The sequence below is a fragment of the Suricata suricatta genome, chromosome 11 (genome assembly GCF_006229205.1).
Source record: "Suricata suricatta isolate VVHF042 chromosome 11, meerkat_22Aug2017_6uvM2_HiC, whole genome shotgun sequence".
NCBI classification, from domain to species: Eukaryota; Metazoa; Chordata; class Mammalia; order Carnivora; family Herpestidae; genus Suricata; species Suricata suricatta.
The window spans coordinates 89,398,545-89,420,426 of record NC_043710.1 but is presented as its reverse complement, the minus strand read 5'-3'; the positions used below and the strand labels follow the sequence as shown (position 1 = coordinate 89,420,426).

General features: G+C 40.4%; 2 protein-coding genes across 2 annotated transcripts in view; one reads left to right on the top strand and one right to left on the bottom strand.

The window, feature by feature from the left end:
• The window catches only part of SIAE (sialic acid acetylesterase), a 38,555-nt gene extending 36,389 nt beyond the window's left edge, over positions 1-2,166 (bottom strand). Inside the window, exon 1 of the mRNA XM_029956329.1 lies at positions 1,908-2,166. Within this exon, the coding sequence (XP_029812189.1) occupies positions 1,908-1,974 (67 nt within the window). The 5' untranslated portion in view covers positions 1,975-2,166. The remainder of the gene's footprint in view (positions 1-1,907) is intronic.
• Positions 2,123-14,612, top strand: SPA17 (sperm autoantigenic protein 17). Its single transcript, XM_029956331.1, has 5 exons — positions 2,123-2,241; positions 3,361-3,541; positions 8,852-8,922; positions 11,638-11,724; positions 14,272-14,612. Exons 2-5 carry the CDS (start codon positions 3,388-3,390, stop codon positions 14,413-14,415), a joined length of 456 nt encoding a protein of 151 aa, XP_029812191.1. The 5' UTR covers positions 2,123-2,241; positions 3,361-3,387; the 3' UTR covers positions 14,416-14,612.
• The last annotated feature ends 7,270 nt before the right edge of the window (positions 14,613-21,882 follow it).

The following is a 21,882-nucleotide window of genomic DNA, read 5'->3' as shown; positions in this document are numbered from 1 at the left end:
AACACACACACCCTGATCCTCATTGTGCCTGGCTCTATTCTGAGTTAAAGAATTTTAAGGATAGAAAGGATCTTTCACACCCCAAGGTACAATCATGTTAGTAACTGACCAACAGAATGATACTGAGGTAGGTTAGGTAATTTTACCTAATAGCTTGCATATTCATTAATTAATTCAACAAATTTTTATTAATGCCTACTGTGGGCCAGGCACCATTTTAAGCACTGAGGATAGAACAGTAAGAAAAAGAAAGAAGAAAAAACAAAGGAAAAGCAGCAGGAAGCTTATATTCTACTGGGAAGCTGACTTGTGGCAGGCACACTGCTAATCACACTGCACATATTGAACTCCTTTGACTGACCTTAAATCACACAGGTAGCTTACAAAAGGACTAGAAACCAAATCACCTGATTCCAGAGTTACTGCAATTTCCAGTCTGCTGCAGATACTGGTGGTAAATTAAAAAAAAAAAAAAAAGTCATATTCCGGGCCCTTATAAAGCTCACATTCCAAGCTGATAAGAGTAGACAGTGGAACATTACCAAGGAATTGAGCAATGGACAAAATAGGAGAACAAGAAAGGAGGAGGGACTGGGCATTCTTTTTGTCAAACACAAGACACTTAGCATTTGAATCTTTTTTTTTTTTTTTAGGTCTTCAATTTTTCCTTCATCTGGAGTATAAAATAGGAATTAGTGTTCTGTTAGTGAGTGACAAAATTAAGATTTTGGTCCTCCGGCGAGGGACTGGCAGATGCCCTGGGGAGAAACATCCTGGGAGTCTCCATAGAACTGGCGACGTTCTAGTTCTTAAGTTGGGTGCAGCACCCTTGGGTGTTCATTTTATTGTTTCACTGCTCATATACCTTTGTACATTTCAAATATTACATAGTAAATGTGGGCATGATATGACCCACAGATGAAGACAGAATACTGTACTAGCCATTCAAGATAACAGCCTTGAACAGAAAAGTTAATAAAACAATAGTCCTACTGTCCTATGAGAAGGAGACACAGAAAATGACAGGCAGAGAGCACTGTGGTTTATACTTTTGTTAAAGCCTGAAAAACTACTTATGGATGGCAGTTGGACTGTCTGGGTACTTCTGGGCACTCAGGTAGTGCACGAGTCATTTTTCTGCACCCTGTCCCTATTCTCACCTCAACTTTCATTTCTTAGCAGGGAACCTTGGGGTCACTATTTGAATGGTTGGAAGAAAAAAATAGGGCCACCATTATCCCATTACTTTGCGTTAGCGGCATATTCCATCTTCTGGTTCTCCATGGTTGTGACTCAAGGTCCAGCCTGGGGTATTCAAACGGCAGGATCTGACCTGGACAGTAGTCAAAGTGAGTCACCCTCCTCCCCAGTGTCACGCATATTATCCCTGCAAGCTGTGCCAGCAATCAAAGCTAAGCCTTAAATATTCTGAGCTACTGAGGGGGTTGTATTTCTTAGTCCTAATCACCACTTAAACTAGTAAAATTTAATTCCCCCAAGGAATCAAGTTTGAAGCAAACCCTCCCCAAGGGTACTACTGTGGGGGCAGCAGTGAAATGTTTTGGATGACTCAGTTACCTGTTTCCAAATACTATCTAACTAGCTTCGCCCCCATTCCTTCGAGTTATTCAAAGACCCCAAAGGTCTCAGTCTGGCACATTTGGCCTCCCCTATCAGATACACCCAACCCTCCCTCTGCCCCACACGCTGCCACGTGACGACGGTGGAAGAGTGGGGAGGAAGCTGACCGGCCTGAACCCCAGCCCAGCAGACACCTGCGGCCTAGGCCTGGGCCGGGGCGGAGGACCGGCTCCGGGTTCGCGGTTCACGGGTCCTGCAGAGACCGCGGGATCTCGGCGCCCGCGCAGGCTGACCGGCAGGGTTCGGGCCGAGTCGGGCCGCCTCACCTGCACTTGTGTCGGCCAGCAGGATTAAAGGCAGCACCAACCCAAACACAAACGCCGGCTCTACCATGTTTGGGAGGATCCGCCAGCCCTGCGCCAGACTCACCACGCGGACTTCACGCAAGGGCGGGGTCGTGGGCGGGACCTGCGGGGGGCGGGGAGGCTGACTCCACCCCTCCCGGGCAGTTCGTCGGTGGAGCCGGCACTGGCCGCAGGGCGAGGCCCTGCCTCTCCCCTTCCCGGCCGCCGTAGTTGGATTAAAAAAAAAAAAAAACGGTTACCCAGCAACAAGAAATAACAACCGGAACCATCGGCACCAGCTTGAGAGAACCCAGAGGTGAGGCGGTTTACCCCCCTTCCTCTCCAGAACTAAGACCTCGCCTTTTCCCTTTGGCTCTCGCGTCCTCTTAGGATCCCCGACAAATCCCGGGATCGCTAGTGCAGATTGGGCTCCAAGGCAGCCCATTCTGCGAGAGTCTGAAATCCCAGCTCCTCGATGTCCCGCCCCCGACTAGACCCGAGTTCCCCCTCCCACCGCCCGCCAGTCCCAGATTGGTTCAGGGTCTCAGGAGTACTTTTCACAACCCTAGAATGAGTCGATACCTCATCTCTTGTTCCCTCAAAAATAAGGAAAACATCCTCCACAGATTGGGCCTCATTCAACCGTCTAGTCGCTCATCCAGACCCCTACAACGGCTTGCGGGCTTTTGTGACATTGACACCTTCACAAAAAGGCCAGGTCCCTGAGTGTCCTTTGTTTATCAGCAGCCCAACACGCTGCTTGGCTGCTATCCTTATTCTAGTCCTTGTATTCCAAGGCAGGAAGGTAAAACCTGGTCATGACAAAACCAGAAAATATAAGAATCCCAAAATTTTGGACGCTAGGACTGCAAAATCATGATCTTGAGGCCCCCGCCACCCTCCCTCCCCGCTGCCCCTGCTTCCCCCGTTCAGAATATATGCTTCAGAAGTGGAAACTAGGGCAAGACTAAGTACTAAACTTCTTCATGCAACACATTAGAGCAATTTATAGAACCAAGATTAGTTCTTACTTCATTTTTAAAATTTTAGATCCCAAACAGCGTCTTCTCAGCGATTTATGATGAATTGTGAACAATCATTTTCTCTGAATTCCTGTGGGATAGCAGAAATTGCCCTCACTTTTTAAAGACAAAAAAGAGGACAAAGAGAAAAAAATACATAGTGGTATAGTGAAAAATCTGTGATTTTTCTAATTTAAAAAATGATTTGGCTTATTAAATGGGCCTGTATTTATAATATTCTAATAAATAATGGAAAGTTCAAAACTCTTTGGAAGAAATGGCGGATTGGGGTTGTGGGGGGGGGAAGAATTGAAGTCCAGAAAATTTGAGTCTCAGAAATAATTTGTCATAGTTGTGATTATATAAGTAAAACCAGACAATTTTAAAGACAGTACTCTTTAATGAATCTCTAGGTACAATAGCCAGTTCCTTCCAAGGAGATGTCGATTCCATTCTCCAACACCCACTACCGAATTCCACAAGGATTTGGGAATCTTCTTGAAGGGCTGACACGCGAGATTCTGAGGGAGCAACCAGAAAATATACCAGCCTTTGCAGCAGCATATTTTGAAAATCTTCTAGAGAAACGAGAGAGTAAGCTTTTTAAAATAGACATATTTTTCTTTAAGTAAGAGACTAAGCATTTGGTGATGAGGAAACTGACTTAAGAAACAGGTATCTTCAAATAACGGTTCTTGCTATTGAAAACATGTGCCTTTGTGACAGGTTCTCTTAAAATCACATTATTTCACATTATTGAAGATCACCAGTTTATTACCTAGACCTCCTTCATTGTGTTTTTCATGGACATGCTGGGTGGAAGGGAATCTCAAGAGATCATCCAGTCTAGCTCTCCATTTTCCAACGGGCTGTTCCTATGCACCCCAGGCTGTTGCCTGTTCTTTCTAGGAGGAGAGTTTGTGGCTTTCTTTACATTTTGACTCTTCTGACGTGAAAGTATTGTAAGTGTTGTGAAATATAACTCTGTGCTCATTTAATAATGCAATAAAGGCACAGAGAAAAATTGGTTTTAAAAGTGAAATTCCAGGGCACCTGGGTGGCTCAGTTGGTTGAGCATCTGACTTCGGCTCAGGTCATGATCTGACTTCACTTGAGTTCAAGCCCCGTGTCGGGCTCTGTGCTGACAGCTCAGAGCCTGGAGCCGGCTTCAGATTCTCATTCTCTCATTCTCTCTCTCTCTCTCTCTCTCTCTCTCTCAGCCCTCCCCCACTCACACGCACGCTTGTGCACTCTCTGTCTCAAATATTAAAAAAATTTTTTAATTTAAATAAATAAAAGTTAAATTCCAGCTTGGGAAGGTAATTTATATTCTTTCTCTATTCTCCCAAGGTCCTGTCCTGCTCAGAGACTAAGAGTCATGTGAATAATGACTGGTTGAGAGCCAAAGCAGTTTCTTTACTTTCAGAAATAAAATGTCCAAATTCCCAGCCTTGGAGGCTCATAACTATCAAGACCGAATCCAGTAGTCCAAATGAGAATTGTTACAGCTGGACACTTCTGTTCAAAACCCTATTCCTGATTAGAACAACCATTTTGTATAAGCTGTTATCATCATTACTTTTCACTGTAGTATTCCAACAGAGTGGTAAAGGTGACTAGAAATAGCTACAAGTAAATAAGCCTTCCATTTCAAATCATTTTCCAGAAGAAGGAAACCTGCCACAAGGCTTGAATAAAACAACACACATGCACACGGCACAGCTCTACCATCTTGTCTTAGCTCAACCCTGGCAGAGCTCAGAATCTCTGCCAGTTTCCTGAATGTTGCTAGTCTTTTCCATATCAAGTCCGTGTGAATATCTGTTGCACAATTTGTAACTTCAGTGCCGCGTAAGAGCTATCAAGAGAAATCTTTTAGAGTAAGAGGTGAATTACAATGAACATTAATTTCGTTATTATAACACTCATTTTACAAATTCACGAGTAAAAGGTGTTTAGTCATTTACTTAATTTTAGATCTCAGAAATGTCCCATTACAAAAACATTTGAGTCATTGCTACTGGATCATGAGAATTAAAGCAATTGGTGATTCAGACTAATGGTCTCAGAATACTAGCTCTCTAACTGATAAAAACTGTATAAAACTATTTGAAAACATTTGAAGCACCACACCCATTTTCACTCATGTGAACCAAAGGTGAGTTATCCAAATGATACAAGTATCAGAATTTAGTCTCTCCAAAAAAGAAGAAAAACTCGTCTAGCCCAGTCTCTCACACAATGCAAGAATTCCCTTGCCAGCATCCTTCATGGGTAATTATTAGTCTTAATTTTTATTTTTCTGACAGGAAACAGGTTAGCATTTGCTATAAGTAATATCGCAAATCCCTAAGAAAAAGGTGGGCCTTTACTAAGTGATACTGAGATAATAAAGATGGAAAAAGATAAAATTAGATCTATCCCTTATGTCGTACACCAGAGTAAGTACCAAATTGATCAGAGATTTAAATATTTTTTCTAAATGGAACCATACAAATACTAGAAGGAAACATGGATGAATTTCTCTGTAACTTAAAGGACAAAAAAATTTTGCTAAATTGCTATAATTACTTACAAATCCAAAGGGATTTTCCAAAGGGAAAAGACTGATGAAATTGACAACATAAAAGTAAACTTTTACATGACAAAATCACCATAAGAAAAACAAAACTAATGACAAGCTGGGAAAAAATTATTTGCAACTTATATTACAACAGGTTAATAAACCTAGTAAATAAAGATTTGTAAAAATAGTGAAGAAAAAAACCAACAACCTTATAAAACAACAGTCAAGAGATATGAGCAAATCACACAAAAAGGTAAGTGGCCCTTAACATATGAAAACATACTAAAACTCCCATAACAAGAGAAGTCTACACTGAGATACCACTACCAACCGTCCCTGTACGATTGGCAGAGAGTCAAAAGTTTCCCAATTTATTCTTGGCAAGGCTAAAAGGGAAATAAGTCGTGTATACTGCTGGAGGAGATACAAAAGAAGGGAATTTGGTAACACCTACCAAAACTATATACATTTTCAACCTTTGACCCAGAAATTCTACTTCTTCCCTTTTCATTGCATCATTATTTGAGGAAACAACCCAAATATCCATCATAGGGGATTTGTTGAATAAACTAGAGGACATCCACACAATGGAATTATATACAACATTAAAAACAAAACAAACCAACAACAACAACAACAACAACAACAACAACCAGTAAAGAAGATCTCTATATGTTGTTATGAGGTAATCTGAGGATATATTAGGTTAAAACTTAATGCTACCAATTATCTAACAAAGGGTGCTGATATAAATATGTAACTATTCATTTTTTTAATAATTTATTTATTTTTGAGAGAGACAGAGACAGCATGAGCAGGGGAGGGTCAGAGAGAGAGGGAGACACAGAATCTGAAGACAGGCTCCAGGCTCTGAGCTAGAGATCAGCATAGAGCCTGATGTGGGGCTCAAACCCACAAACCGTGAGATCATGACCTGAGCTGAAGCCAGACGCTCTACTGACTGAGCCACCCAGGCGCCCCTCATTTATATTTTTAAATGGAAGAATACATCTTTTGAAAATTTACATTTCCCTCTGAGGGTCAGGGAACAGAGTAGAGGGAACAGAATAAAAGCAAGACTTCTCTGAATATATCTTGAATTTAAAATTATAAATGTTTAACATAGTTTAAAGTGGAAATAAGTGTTAAAATTGTTAAGCAATATTCTCTAAATAAGCAAAGAGAAACAAACAAACCTAACTAGTATTGAATGGGTAAAAGAACCACACAGAAATTATTTCAAGTGACTTTATAACACAGTAATTTGTACGTCCCTGGTGGATATGGCCTAAAAACAAAATGAGATTTAAAAGTCTTACATTGTTTTTAGTAATCACAGTTAATATTATAATATAATTATTCTGAAGCAATTTTTTATACACTGTCAGGCATAGCAAATAAGTAATATCCTACTGTTATTAAGAGTAGGATTTTTAGGATAAGAGAAATGACATACACATATAAAAATGAAAGAAGTTAATAAAATCCTATAATCCTAAATTCGAACAGAAAAATATCAGTGTGACCTCAATGATATATTTTCTCTTTAAATATGAAAGAAATGTTTTCTAGCTCTATACATTCTTTTTAAAGGCCACAAAACAATGACCAACCCAGTACCAGTGAGCACCTAACCTCTAGACTGTGGCCTCTAGCTACCATTTCCCAGGAAACAAGGCTTCTTAGAGGACTAGCTAATTCCGAGATTTGGTTAGGAAATATCCAAGTTGAGTCTGAATGTCTTGCCATACCAGAAAATAAGGAAACTGTCAAAGATTACTAGAGTTGTTTCCAGTGAACTCAGGAGCATCTGAGTACATGAATAAGCTCCTACTGGCCAATTTTGGACAATTAAAGCATCAGGAAGAATAAAAAATGCAATTGATCGAAGTTTCTCCAATTTCTTAAATATTCATTAGTTCAGATGATTAACAAAACCCTCCTTGAGAGGACCCTACGGAACCAACTGATTATTCTGAAAACTGATCAATAATGGGAAAGAATCAAACCTTCAACCTGCCTTTTCTGCCTTTTCTGCCTTTTCAGGGTAACCAAAGAGTTGACACAGGAAAGTGTGTCTTTATTGATTACTCCAGAAAAAAAAGAAGTAAAGATCTAATAAGAGCAGTGCCATTTTGCAACACCTAAACAAATGATCTAAGCAGTCATCATCAATGGGCCCTTAAAAGAAACAACCCCCTTAAAAAGAGAAAGAACTTGGGGAACCTGGGTGGCTCAGTTGGTTGAGCATCCGGCTTCAACTCAGGTCATGATCTCACGATTTGTGGGTTTGAGCCCCGCCTTGGGCTCTGTGATGACAGCTCAGAGCCTGGACCCTGCTTCGGATTCTGTGTGTCCCTCTCTCTGCCCCTCCCCTGCTCATGATCTGTCTCTGTCTCTCAAAAATAAATAAATGTTAAAAAGAGAGAGACAGGGAGAGAGAAACAACCAGATATTATGTATATCCTGACAGAATTACACTGCACTATCTATATTCTTGCTGAATGAATGAATGAATGATGAATGAATAAAATCTAAATCAGCTACAGAAAATTCAAAAGCAAATGAACTTATTAAAAGTCATTATAGAAATGGAATCAGAAATCTGAACTGTGGAAAACTCCAAAGGAAAAATGATGCAATTTCCTCAACAAAAAAATTTCAAGGAAAAAATGTGGGCTGGGAGATAAGTGAAAGAACTCTTTCAATTAGGTACACCTGGGGGCTCAGTCGGTTGAGCATCTGGCTTCAGCTCAGGTCATGATCTCATGGTTCGTAGGTTCGAGCCCAGTGTCGGGTCCTGTGCTGACAGCTAGCTCAGAGCCTGGAGCCTGCTTCAGATTCTGTGTCTCCCTCTCTCTCTGCCCCTCCCACTCTCTCTCTCTCTCTCTCTCTCTCTCTCTCTCTCTCTCTCAAAAATAAACACTAAAAAAATTTTTTTTAATTAAAGGGGCACCTGGGTGGCTCAGTTGGTTAAACATCCAACTTTGGCTCCAGTCATGATCTCCCAGTTTATGAGTTTGAGGCCCGCATCAGGCTCTGTGCTGACAACTCAGAGCCCGGAGCCCGTTTCTGAATCTGTGTCTCCCTCTCTCTCTGCCTGTCCCCTGCTTGCACTCTGTCTTTCTTTCTCAAAAATAAATAAACATTAAAAATTTTTAATAACATTTTAAAAAAGTAAACTAAAAAATAAATAAAAATAAAAAACAATTAAGATTTTCAGCTGGCAGTAAAGAGCTTGTAATTTGAAAAAAGAAAACTTATTCTGTATTACTATTCTGGATTTACTTTAATGAACTCAAAATATGACTGAAATCATTATATTTTTTTAAATTTAGAAACCAACTTTGATCCAGCAGAATGGGGGGCTAAGGTAGACGACCGCTTCTATAACAACCACGCATTCAAGGTACAGTCCTGTGAAACTTGTGGATTCGGTTATTTCTTCTCCCCACCTCCAAAGCAGAGACCCTCGGGTTCTCCCCAGAATCATGAACATCATGAGAGGCATCACAAACATCTTACTTAAACTTTTTAAGTGCGCTGTTCTCTCTGAGGAGAAACTGTTTTTCTAAATTATCTAAATTGTGATCAGATACTGGGCTGAAATTGAAAGATGACCAACAGGAGGAATGTACTTGAAGGTTCCAGAAGGTTACTCTCATTTATTCTTCATTGAGTATCACAGTGCTTAGCAATAGCAGATCCTCAACAAATAGTTGTTGAATTAATGAATGGCATTTCATAAAATAAAACACCATGTATCCAGCTGTTTCATCATCATTGACATCTTACAAATGAGTGATTAGAATTAAAGACTGTAATGGTGTTTCTCTACAGCTAATCTATTTGGAGACTGAGCCTGTCTTTTTAGCGGCATTCCTGCAGCCACCCTTTCTCACCAAAGCTTCCTCAAAATAATTAAGCCCTAAGCCAAAGCCACTCCCTGCATGCAGGGAATCAGTCTCTTTGCATCTAGAATGAATGATTCTAGTTATTGGGAGCATTGAGAGAATAGTTGAACTGAAACACTGTGTTCTGTGGTCCAGAAGAGGATCACTGGCTGAGGAGGGCTGTGTGTGATCCAACATCATTGGCATCAGCTGGGGACTTGGTGGAACTCTTGTCTCAGGCCCTTCTCCAGATCTACACGTCAGAAGCTGAACTTTAACAAGCTCCCAAAGTGACTTGTAGGTCCACTGAAGTCTGAGAAGCACTCTGCTAGACAACTGAGACAATACATTAGCCACAAAGCACCAACAGATATGAGAATTAAAAGGAATTTGGGGCCCCTAGGTGGCTCAGTCAGTTAAGTGTCCAACTCTTGATTTCCCCTCAGGCCATAATCTCACTGTGAGATCCAGGCGTACATCAGGCTCTGCATTGACAGCAGGGACCCTGCTTGGGATTCTCTCTTTGTTTCTCTCTCTCTCTGTTTCTGTCTCTCTCTCTCTGTCTCTGTCTCTCTCTCTCTCTGCTCCTCCCACACATGCATGCTCTCCCTCTTTCTCTCAGAATAAATAAACTTAAAAAAGAAGAATTAAAAGGAATTATCCAAGTTCAAGTTTTGATGGTGTTCCCAATAGATTTGGGGAATTCCCTGGGGAAATACCTGTCACTTATGCCATAAGTTCAAACGTGAAGTTCCATCCATTTGTGCCTGCCAGATGTGGGGGTGTTGAGTTTGTTTCCATTTAACTAGATTCTCTGTATTCATGTTTTATTTCAATCAAAGGAATAATGTTGAAAAGTTTTAAATCCTTGTGTCACATAGCAATTTCAGGGTGTGGTTTCTTTTTTCCATCTCTTTCTAATTCTAAAGACTATTTGATTAGCTTATATGTCTTCAAATTTCTGTTTTATAGATGACAGAAACTTTTCCCATAGGTTGTGAATTAGCAAGGCCTCTATTTTGGTGGAAGATTTCAATAACTATGTCAAAATAGGCAGAGCTGATTTCCCTTTTATTTTTTAATTTATGTAAATGGTTCCCTAGCAGAACTTAATTCTTTGACATCGTTTTTAATCTAAAAACTCCATTAAAAAGTCAACTTGAGGGGCGCCTAGGTGGCTCAGCCAGTTAAGCTTCTGACTCTTGATTTCAGCTTAGGTTATGATCACACAACTCGTGAGTTCAAACTTCACATCAAGCTCTGTGCTGTCAGTGCGGAGCCTGCTTGGGATCCTTTCTCTCTCTCTTTCTCTGTCTCTCTCTCTCTCTCCCTCTCTCTGCCCTTTCCGCTCTTGCTCTCTCTGTCTCTCTCTCTCTCAAAAAGAAATAAAATAACATTTTTTTAAAAAATCAACTTGACTTCACATATGAGACACAATGGCATATATTTTGTTCTTATTTTTGAAACTATCAGCACTTCTTTTTTATACTTTGTTCAAAATTCATTACAGCATGGGGACTCCCGGGTGGCTCAGTTTTGGTTAAGCCTCTAACTCTTGGTTTCGGCTCAGGTCATGATCCCACAGTTCATGAGTTCCAGCCCTGCATTGAGCTCTGCTCTGATGGTACAGAGACTGCTTGAGATTCTCCCTCTCTCTTTCTCTCCCTCCCCAAAATAAACATTTTTTAAAAAGATTCATTACAGCATATTATCAACTTTTAGTATAAGACAATGTCTTGTTTTTAATATAAAATCATGTTACATTCCAAAAGCAAAAATTCAAATATTTGACCAATTTCTTGGTCATATTTGTTTATACACAGTCCGTTGAGAGTTTTCATTTATTTTTTTTCAAACCTACTTGAGGGGCGCCTGGGTGGCTCAGTCCCAACTTCGGCTCAGGTCAGATCTCACATTTATGGGTTCAAGCCCGCCTCAGGCTCTGTGCTGAGAGCTCAGAGCCTGGAGCCTGCTTCTGGTTCTGTGTCTCCTTTTCTCTATGCCCCTCCCCCTCTCATGATCTGTCTGTCTCTGTATCAAAAACAAATAAAACATTTAAAAAAAAAAGATTAAAAAAATAAGAATGATCAAACCTACTTGAAAAAGCAGTACGTATTTAACCCCCACTTCTTCTCAATAACATAAAGCAATATTTAATTATCTTTAAGCAGTTTGATCCAAGACTTTACTGTTTTAGTATATAGACTCTGGCCCTCTTACCTCTCTTCCAGGAGCATGAATCACATGAGAATTGTGAGTCGGAAAAAGAAAAGTCTGGCACATCTGTGAAAGAGGAAGAGACACCAGTCACAGCCTTAGTAAGTTGTGCTTTCTGTATACTATTAGATTCCTACAAAGAAAGCTCTCACTCACCTTAAAATTGTACGCCAGGGGCACCTGGGTAGCTCAGTCAGTTGAGCATCCAACTCTTGATTTTGGCTCAGGTCATGTTCTCACAGTTTGGTTTGAGCCCCCACAGAGGACCTGGGAGTGGCTGAGAGTCTCACTCTCTCTCTTTCTGCCCCTCCCCTGTATGCTTGTTCTCTCTCTCTCTCTCTCTCTCTCTCTCTCTCTCTCTCTCTCAAAATCAATAAATAAACTTTAAAATTGTATTTCAAATATGAATCTAGTCTGTTACCCATATTGCTAAAATTACGATTGTGCTTTCTAGATAAGTGATAAACTAACTGGCGGATCGTTTTTAGCTGTGCCTATTATAAAGGAACACTCGCTCTTCCCTTTAAAAATAAAATCGTATTTTCCAGGATTGTCAATGGGTGGGGAAATCTCCCCAAGGAGAAGAACAGACAGAACCCACTGCCCCAGCCTTGATGCTTCAGATTCATTTTCCCCTTTGGGAGACTCACTAATTGATGCTGTCACTACCACACAGTGGCGAAGGTTCAGAGACAACAAAAGGAAACTCACTGAGAATTACATCCCACCAAACACAATGGCCTTACACACTGTGTGTTATTCACCTTTCATGCACTGCTACCTAAATGACTTGCTACCTGACAGCCCACATCTAAGCAATGAAGACCTCAGTAGGGTCAAAGGTACGGTTTTCAGTAGTGTACTAGAGCCAGCTCTCAGGAGACAACTGAGCACATGTCCATACACCCATGTTCAGCAACGTCTGTTTGGTAGCTTGAAATCAGCCACAGTCAGAGTACTAAGATTGTGGCCTATATGGCAAATCAGCCCTTTTTTTTCCTGGAGAGTCCATATATAAACATTTAGCAGCATATCACTGTCTATATTCTTCATAGTCCAGACTCAGGAGGACCAACCCTAGTGAGAAAGACCTCACTCTACCAATGTTGCAGGCCAAATTTCTGAGTTCCTTTTCATACCTTCGTGTCTGAGTAATTGACACCCAAAGGAGGCATCCCCTTCAAGGAATACCTCGCCTCCCACTCAGTGGGGGGCAGAACTTTTCCCCATAACCTTTATAAATTATTCCAGAGTTATATCAGTACAACCCAATCAGCTAAACATTGCCAAAGGTGCAATGGGAGGTCAGGGAAGTAGAAAGCGAGTTTCATTTCCTTACACCTTTAGTAGTTGCCCTTAACAGCTTTTCATGAGTTTGAGTTGAGATCTCACTGATTTCCAACTTCACTAAAATCATTTGCCCATATTGGGGCATCATCTCAGAGAATTTAATACCATTCTATTTGCATTTAAAAGTTTAAGAGCTAGAATTGCCTCACTGTATTTTTTAATGTTTATTTATTCATTTTGAGGGGGCGAGAGGAGCAGAGAGAGGAGAGAGATTCCTAAGTGCTGTTAGCGCATGGAAATCCAGAGTCAGATGCTTAACCAACTGAGCCACCCCGGCGCCCTCTGTGCCTCGTTTTTTTTTTTTTTTTAATGGAGTGAGGGGTATAAACCCCCCAAGGGTCCATCAACAGGAGACTGAGTAAATGAATCAAGCTCCATGAGTACAATGCAATACAATGGTGTTATGAAAAAAAAAAAGAGAGAGAATGGGCAGAGTTATATACTGAATAATAACATAGAAAAGAGAACCAAGATAGATAGTTATGAAAAAGCAGTTGCAAACATTGTAATTAGCATGATCTAATTTTTGAAATAAAAAGGCATGAATATACCCATATGAGTACTTTGTATACAGAGAGCTTTTGGAAGGATATATATACTTAATGCATAATAATAGTTACATCTTAGGAGTAGGATTTGGAAAGGGGGAGAAAACTTTCACTACCAGTGACAGGTTTTTAAATGTATATGTATCACTGTTATAATTTAAAATGACATATTAAAAACTATGTAGCTATTGAATCAGATCCTTAAGATCTCTGTTCAGCTATCTACAATTTAGGTAAATTATACCTAAACTAAAAATAAATGTTATATACAGTTCAGCCCACCACATTAAAACTGACATTATTGCACATTAAAACTGACATTATTGCTTTAAACGTATGATTTTGATTAGCTAATGAATGAGAAATTAAGAAATTAACTTCATGTAATCATGATTATTTTGAGACAGGATGCTTACTATTCTTCTTGACATTTTTACCATGCTTCAAGGATTCTTACTTATTTTCCAAAAAAACATGTTATTGCTCAGGGAACTGTTAAATAGGAACTATTGGGAGCGGGGAGTTGGCAAGGACCATTTATTGCAGAGACGTATTAAAGAATGACCAAATAAAATGCCTGCTGTTTTGACACTCACCATTCGGTACATATACAATGTGACACGTGTATAAAATTCCCTTAGGAAGCAACAGATCTCAATCATTACACCCCTCAATTGATTCAATGTATGCACTATTTTTATGGTATCAAAATTTGGATATTTAAGAAGTCTCTTACTCCATTCCACGAAGGAATCTTCTGAAGAGGAAAAAGAAAAAGAGGAGAATGCTGCTCTCAAGATCCAAGCAGTCTTCCGGGGACACTTAGCCAGAGAGGAGGTGAAGAAAATAAAAGCAGGTGCCCCTCAAGAAGAGGAAGCAGAGGGAAATGAGTGAGGACAGGGGTTTTATGCCCCCACTCCCAAGAAAAAAACCTGAACAAATAATCCAAATCCATCAACCTTTCTGTGATCGTTGGTTTTTTTCTTAGCAAGGGAGCTGTGGTGTAGTGAAATAACATTTGTTGCTGTTGTGAAAATCTGTCATGAGCATTTGTTTAATAAACATGCCATTGAACACATGCCTCTTCAAGATTCCTCTGAGATCATGAGTCTTATTTATACTTCTCCCAAGTCCATGTACAAAGATAAAGACCCTTGGATTTAAAGTTACAGAACTGGCATATCCTGAGTTTTCAGACACTTAGAGGTTATGTGGTCTCACCATCATCTAATGAATAAACGCTTTATCACATCTCTGCAAAACGGTCCTTTGGTGCCTGTTCCAATCCTGGCAACAGAGAATTCCACTGCCTTTCAAGAATAGTCCATTTAGTTTTTTTTTAATAACTCAGATTATGAAAAATACAAGCTGAATCAAAATCTCCCTCCCTGTAAGTTTCAACGATATGTTTTCATTTGCCATGCGTGCATGCAGTCACTTAGTGAACAATGTATTGGGCCCAATACATGTGCTGGGACTTAGTAGAGCCAACAGCTCTTTATTGTCTTGCTCTCCAGAGCCACACAGAATAAGGCTAATACATATTTGAAAAAAAAAACAAAAGCCATTGTAACACTATAAATACCCTTCCTCAACTAAAACTTCCCAAGTTTTCCCCAAAGCATAAATAGTAATAGTGTATCATAAACTCAGAGGCCTTATGCCTTTCTTTCCCCAGTGAATCATTCAAGCCCCACCTCCAATACCTTTTTATTTTTACGAAGTTCGGTCCATCCTTTTTGAGACCTCCCCACCCTTTAATATCTAAGAAACTGTGGAGTTCATGTCTTAGACCAAAGGATGCTGTTCCTTTCTCAAAACAAAATAGAGAAAAAAATGGAGTCTTGTCTAACTAATGCTGTTACCTTCTACCACAATGATACAGCCGTGTGGTAATGTCCTGGCCAGTTCAGATTCCAGTTTGCACACACTGGATGTCCCAAGCTTTGGACATTTGGAACAGAGGATCACACCTCTCTCAGTTCATAGTCCTACAGCCATTGTTCCCCAAAGCTCAAAACTATGACTGGCTCTGTCTTGAGGAGTTTCTAAAGCCAGCCACATGTTATGGATAACAAGTGTGCTCCTGCAAACTCTCAGATCTTTGTCTTAAGCTCAGACATTCTCTTTCTGCAAAGCAGTTTTGAATCAGGTGCCCTGATTCCCCCAACCCCCGTCTCTGAGATTTTATCAGGCTGTACAACAGAAGTTCACCCAAGTGACCTTCTCCACTCAGATCAGATGACTTAAGCCAACAATTTCAAGGTTATGGCATCCATTCTCCAACCTCCACTCACCTCTGGACAGCTGTCCCACCTTTCAAGGTCTTTCTGCCACTAGGGAGCTGCAGGCTAGCTAGAAACCAGTCTGTAATATGCACTGGGCCTCTTCCTCCCATCCTGAACTCCCCGCTCTCAGGCTTAGGGAGAAAAAAATAATAATTAACTCTCCTGCAACATTCCAGCTACTCATTCTTCTATTCCATTCAGAGCACCAGCCTCGAGTTCATTTGCTCCTCAAACAAAGCCATCTTGCTTGGGGCTTATGAAGGGGACCCAGAATGAATGCAAACACTTAGCTTCTCTGTCCTAGAGAGAAGACCAGAAGAGAAAAAAAAGAATTTTCCTCCTAGTGAGTATATACCAGAAAAAGAAAGAAAGAGAGAAAGAAAGAAAGAGATAGCTGTTACCTTTTTCATAATTTTGTTATCACTAACACTGTGCTTTCCATATCATACACACACATACACACAGATCTAGTGGTGTTGACATTTTTGGTGAAGGAAGAAAAGGAAGACAAGAAAGTAGGGAGGAATGGATGTCTTATAACAACGTATATAAATAACACTTTACTATCACTTAACTCATTTTCCTCTTCTCTCCCTGCCTGCTCCTCCCTCTCTGTCTCCTTTGCTGGTAACTTCAACTCCCTAACCGTGAAACCCTAAACTGCCCCCAGGCTCGGTCACTGGACCCCTTTTCAAGTGATCACACTTTTTTGTTGATCTTATTCAGCATCATGGCTTTAAAAGTTGACTCTTAGGTGTACGCCTGTATACAGGTTGGGCCTTCCTCCAACTCCAAACTTGTATATTCAATGACTAACCTAACATCCCTATTTGAATGTTCCTAGGCAACTCAAACTTAACACGTCCAATACCATGTCATTGTTCCTAATAACAGATCCTCATATTATTTCAAGTCTTCAATTGCCTTGGTTTTTCCCATCTCAGAAAATGACCCCTCCATTCTCCTGTTTGCTCAAGCCAAAAGCCTAAAATTCATCCTCAACTCCTCTCTTTCATTCACACTTCATTCATAATCCACTGGCTAAAATCTGTGGGCTCTAATCTATAAAATATACCCAGAATCTGACCACTTCTACTGTGACCATCCTGGCCCTGATTCCCATCCACTCTCTTGTGAATTATTGCATTAATTCTTTATTGCTCAGTCATTACCACACTAATGCTGTATAGTCCATTCTAAAGAGATTTAAAACACTTATTTTTTTCTCATGAGTCCGTGGATGAATAGCACTTTAGTTGAGGCACGCTAGACTCCAGGTTTGAGACTAGGTTCAGATAGACTTTAAGCTGAAGGTTTGTGGGTTGACAGGGGAAAGTTTGCTTCCAGCTGTGAGCCCAAGGGTCAACTATAGTGCCTCTTCCTCATGTGTGCTATTCAGAGCCCATGCTGAAAATGCTACTCAAGGCATGCTTTTCTCATGGGAGTCACAGAGGCACAAGCAGGAAAAGCCAACATAGAAGAATATTTCAAGCTTTCTCTCATATCACTTCCCCTGACATCCCATTGACCAAAGAAAATCACTTGCCCAAACCCATATAACCATAGCAAAGGACCTCATTCATTTATACATAATAGTACTACAGAGTAATGAAGAATTGTGAAGAACCAGTAATTCAATCTACCACAGTATACTCTCTTGGTTATAATTATTCATATGCTTTTCACATACAATATAATTCACTCCTGTCCCAAGACCTCTAAAAGGTCCACCAAATCTTTGAAATCCAGGATCTACATCAGGTTCAAATACAGCTATTCTTGAGCCATATGAATTAAAGGAGCAGGAATCTTCCTCTCGTACATCCAACCTACAACAAATGATGTACAAGACAATACAACCACAAAAAAATACTGTCATTAAAAAAAGAAAATAATGAAAGTAAAGAGCAGTCACTGGCCCATAACACTTGCAAAATTCCACTGAGTGAAGATTGTCAGGGTCCTCTATTTGGGAAAAGGGAATAATATACCATGATCAGGCACAGGTTCTTCTCTCTAAGAATGGCTTTCCAGTCTATTCTCCATAACTCTTGGTTCTTCAGTCTAGAAAATTATTCTTTTTCCATCATCTATCTTAACCACTTGGAAAGAGCATTGTAAAATATGCCTTTCTTGGTGGATACATGGATTTCTCAAACTGTTTCTTGCTTGTAGACAATTGAGAGCCCAAATTTCTGTCCACTTCTTCCACTTAGTCTTGTTTAGTTGTTTTGCCAATAGACTTTTATTAAAAGCTTTGTGAGTTGTGTGTGTGTGTGTGTGTGTGTTTGACTCCAGTCAACTCCATGAGCCAAAAGCTAAATCTACAATTTCTTTCAAGATAAGCTTCCCACCGTCTAGATTTATCATATTAAAAGGAGTGAAGAATTGGAACCAACATTGCAATATACTAAAGCCTCATAACTGTCACAACTAGTCTCTCTGCTTCTCCTCTTTTCCCTTTGCAGCACAACAACCAGAATGTCCTATTTTAGTTGAATCATACCTTGTCACTCCTCTGTTTAGTTTTCCCAATGGCATCTCAACTCGCTTAGAGTAAAAGCTACAGTCTCCATCATGGTCTACAAAGTGCTATGCAGACCTTGACTCTTGTCACCTCTCTAATTCCTTTCCCTAATCTTTTAAAAATTTCTCCATATTTCTTAACACCATCTAATTAATGTATCTTGTATACTGCCCACTTCCTCCTACTAAAATGTATGTTCCATAGGGATAGAGATTTGCTCTTTTGTTCACTGCCTAGTGCCTCTATTGCACAGAGCAGAAAAGAGTGAATTATTTCTAGTTGCTCATCCAAAAGTGGGAGGAGAAGGAGGAAGATACATTTCTCTTCCTCCATCAAATGAACCCTGATTGGGTTATACATCCATCCCTTAATAAATCATTGAGATCAGGGGAAAAGAATATGACAATTGGCCTGGACCTATCAATATCAGAACACTCTGCTGGAGTAGAGAGTCAGTTCTGACTGCCTCCAGAACCTGGTTGAAATTCAGGGAAGTTTGAAGTCTCTTTTAGGAAATATAGTAATATTGTCAGGAGGAAGGGATAGTAGATGCTGGGCAGGCAACCAACAAATACCCACCACAATACTTTAATCACCACATGGCTTCACACCACACTATGCTGTTTATTAAATTATTTGCCAAAACCAAACACTGGAGAAGTATCACAAATGAAAGAAAAAACTGAAAACAACAAATGAGGGGCCAACAAACATGGGAATGTAGTAATCTGGTCTCCTGCCACATAAATTGCAATGTTAATGCTCACTTCCCCCCGCCCCCCTTGGAGTTGTGCAATGCAGACAGGAGACTCTCCCAAGAGAAGGAGTTTTGGAGTCCAGGAGAACATGAAAAATCATATGAGAGAGAAAGAAAAAAAAGAAAAAAATAATAAAATGTATTCAGGGCACCTGGGTGGCTCAGTCAGTTAAGCTTCCGACTTTGACTCAGGTCATGATCTCACAGTTCCTGCGTTTGAGCCCTGCATCAGGCTCTGGGCTGACACCTCAGAGCCTGGAGCCTGCTTCAGATTCTGTGTCTCCCACTCTCTCTACCCCTCCCCTGCTCATGCTTATTGTGTGCGTCTCTCTCAAAAATAAACATTAAAAAACATTTTTAATTTATATGCAAAATTCTGTTCTGTGGGAGGCTAAGGGTGTGACCATGAGTCTTTCATAAAACATTATAAACACTGTACCTATAGAAAAGGAGTTTCTGTCAAGATCATCAATCAGTCCTTTTTAATAAACATAAGTCAAACACAGTCTGGAGGGACGGGTTCTCTGATGCACTGTGTTATGGAGCTCAGTCAGCCTCTGTAAGAAATAAGCCCAAGAATCGAATCTGAATTGTTGTTGCTGTTCTGTCTTTAAACATGACATCATCCACTGTTGTGTTGGTCTTAAAGCAAACTCAACAGTGACTTCCCTAATTTCTCAATAAAAGTAACCCAGTAGTTTCTCTATACCTCAAGCTCCCTTGAGTTTTCTAATATTTGGAAGCATTTCAGCAAGTATCAGATTTTCTCCAAACTGGGTTTTGTCCTATGGAATTTCCCCCATGTTCTTGTTTTATGGGAGGGAAGGGAGGTGGTATAAGAGCCAGGTACTAATTTGCTACAAGGAGCTCTCTTGCCCCGAGTGTATTTCTAAAGAGCAGTTTACAAAATGTAAGACTGGGACTTAGGCTTTTTGGTTTTAGTGCTATTTCTCCTCTCTCACATATCTGTAGTAACAATAGCATGACCCATTTTGTAGCAATTTATGATGGTCATAAACTTATACCCAATCTGAAGGTCTTTTTACAAATATAGTTACAGGGATTGACAATTACTTAGCACTGTGAGGCTCTCAGAAGAGAGTGGACATGCAAATACAACACTTCAGAACATGAAAACACTTCCGTGAAGGAAATGTGCCTAGGAGTGCACAATCTCTGTTGTATGGAGCCAAAACATAAAAGCCTGCTGGGCGGTGATGTTACTACACCTAAAATCTCTACAGCCACCTCACGCATTATCAAATACCTTGGCAAAGGACGGTCAGCACTCCAAGACCAAGAGCTCACCACAGGAAAGAATATACTTTCCCAAGGGGGTCACATAGAGTGGAGAAAGTGTGAGTGTCTGCTATCGTTCTATCCCTTAAGACACCTGTCTTAGGAGAGTCTGAGCATTTTAAACTAAAACTCAGGCATTTTATTCCATTGAAATCACATTACTAAGAAGTCAGGCTCAGTTTGATAAACCAGACATTAAGCCGATTTTGGAAACTGTCAGAGAGACTTATTTTTTAAATCCTTGAGACAATAAAAAGGAAGACTTGAGCAATTAGATGGGAAACATGATCCCTGCAGTGCTAATCCAACAATGAGTTTAGAGTCACCTGCTTTTATACTTTTTAAAGTTTATTTATTTATTTTGAGAGAGAAAGAGACAGTGCAAGTGGGGAAGGGTTAGAGAAAGAGGGAGAGGGAGAGAGAGAATCCCAACCAGGCTCCGCATGCCAGTGCAGAGCCTGACATGGGGCTCGAACCCATGAAACTGTGCGATCGTGACCTGAGCCCAAACCAAGATTTGATGTTAACCGACTGAGCCATCCAGGCACCCCTAGAGTCACCTGCTTTTAGATCATGCAGGTAACAGAGTGAAAGTTGTGGTGTGCTTCTCAGACCTAACCCCGTCCCCACCAAAACTTTTCAGGACCAAAGTCCACTTCCTTCCTAGAAATTGCCTTCAGCATTAGGGAGCTGCTTCACCCCAGATTCCACCCTCCTTGGAGACAGCTTGCATCTAATGACTACAGTGGTAGAAGGACATGGCCCCTTGCCTTTAATTGACCACTCTGCAGGGCCATCCCAGCTCTCAGCCATAGGACTAGCTGAGCTGCTGTTGCAACTTTATCACATTCCACTTCCTCCTTTATCCAGTCCTGCTCCCCTACCATCCCTACAGGTGTTGTTGAATAATCCACCTCTACTCAAACTCTCAAAACCATCAGTCTCAAAAAACATTCCCAAGGAACCTGACCCATGATAATTAAGTTGAAAGTCTCTGACATACCTACACATACATAATCTCTTCACTTCCTCTGATGTCATAAAAATTCAGGGACGGGCATTCCTGCTGATCAGGAGCTAATCTGCAACAAAAAATATACATTTCTATTTCCTCTCTAAATGAATTATAATTGCCAAAATTTCAGATAATAACACTATGTACTGAACCGTGTTTCCTCCAAAATTCATGGGTTGAGGACCTAACCCTCAATGTCACAGTATTTGGATATGGAGCCTTTGCGAGATGTTTTGGTTTATAGGAAGTCCTCACAATGAAATTATTGCCCTGATAAGAAAAGACATTAGAAATCTCTCTCTCTTTCTCTCCCTTCCCCTCTCTCTTTCTCTCTCTTCTTTCCATTATAATGGAGGAGCTGGTGGTGAGGGCTTAGGATTCATTAATTATCAGCTACTATATTGGGAGAACAATGACAATGGCCACTTAACTGCCACATTGGGTATCATATCAGATTTTCCTGGGGGTGGCCATT

Excerpts from the sequence above, each read along its gene's own strand:
- SPA17 (XM_029956331.1), top strand. The coding sequence starts at position 3,388 with ATGTCGATTCCATTCTCCAACACCCACTACCGAATTCCACAAGGATTT. Across the intron at positions 8,923-11,637 it reads ATAACAACCACGCATTCAAG|GAGCATGAATCACATGAGAA; the intron begins GTACAGTCCTGT and ends CCTCTCTTCCAG. Across the intron at positions 11,725-14,271 it reads AGACACCAGTCACAGCCTTA|GAATCTTCTGAAGAGGAAAA; the intron begins GTAAGTTGTGCT and ends CATTCCACGAAG.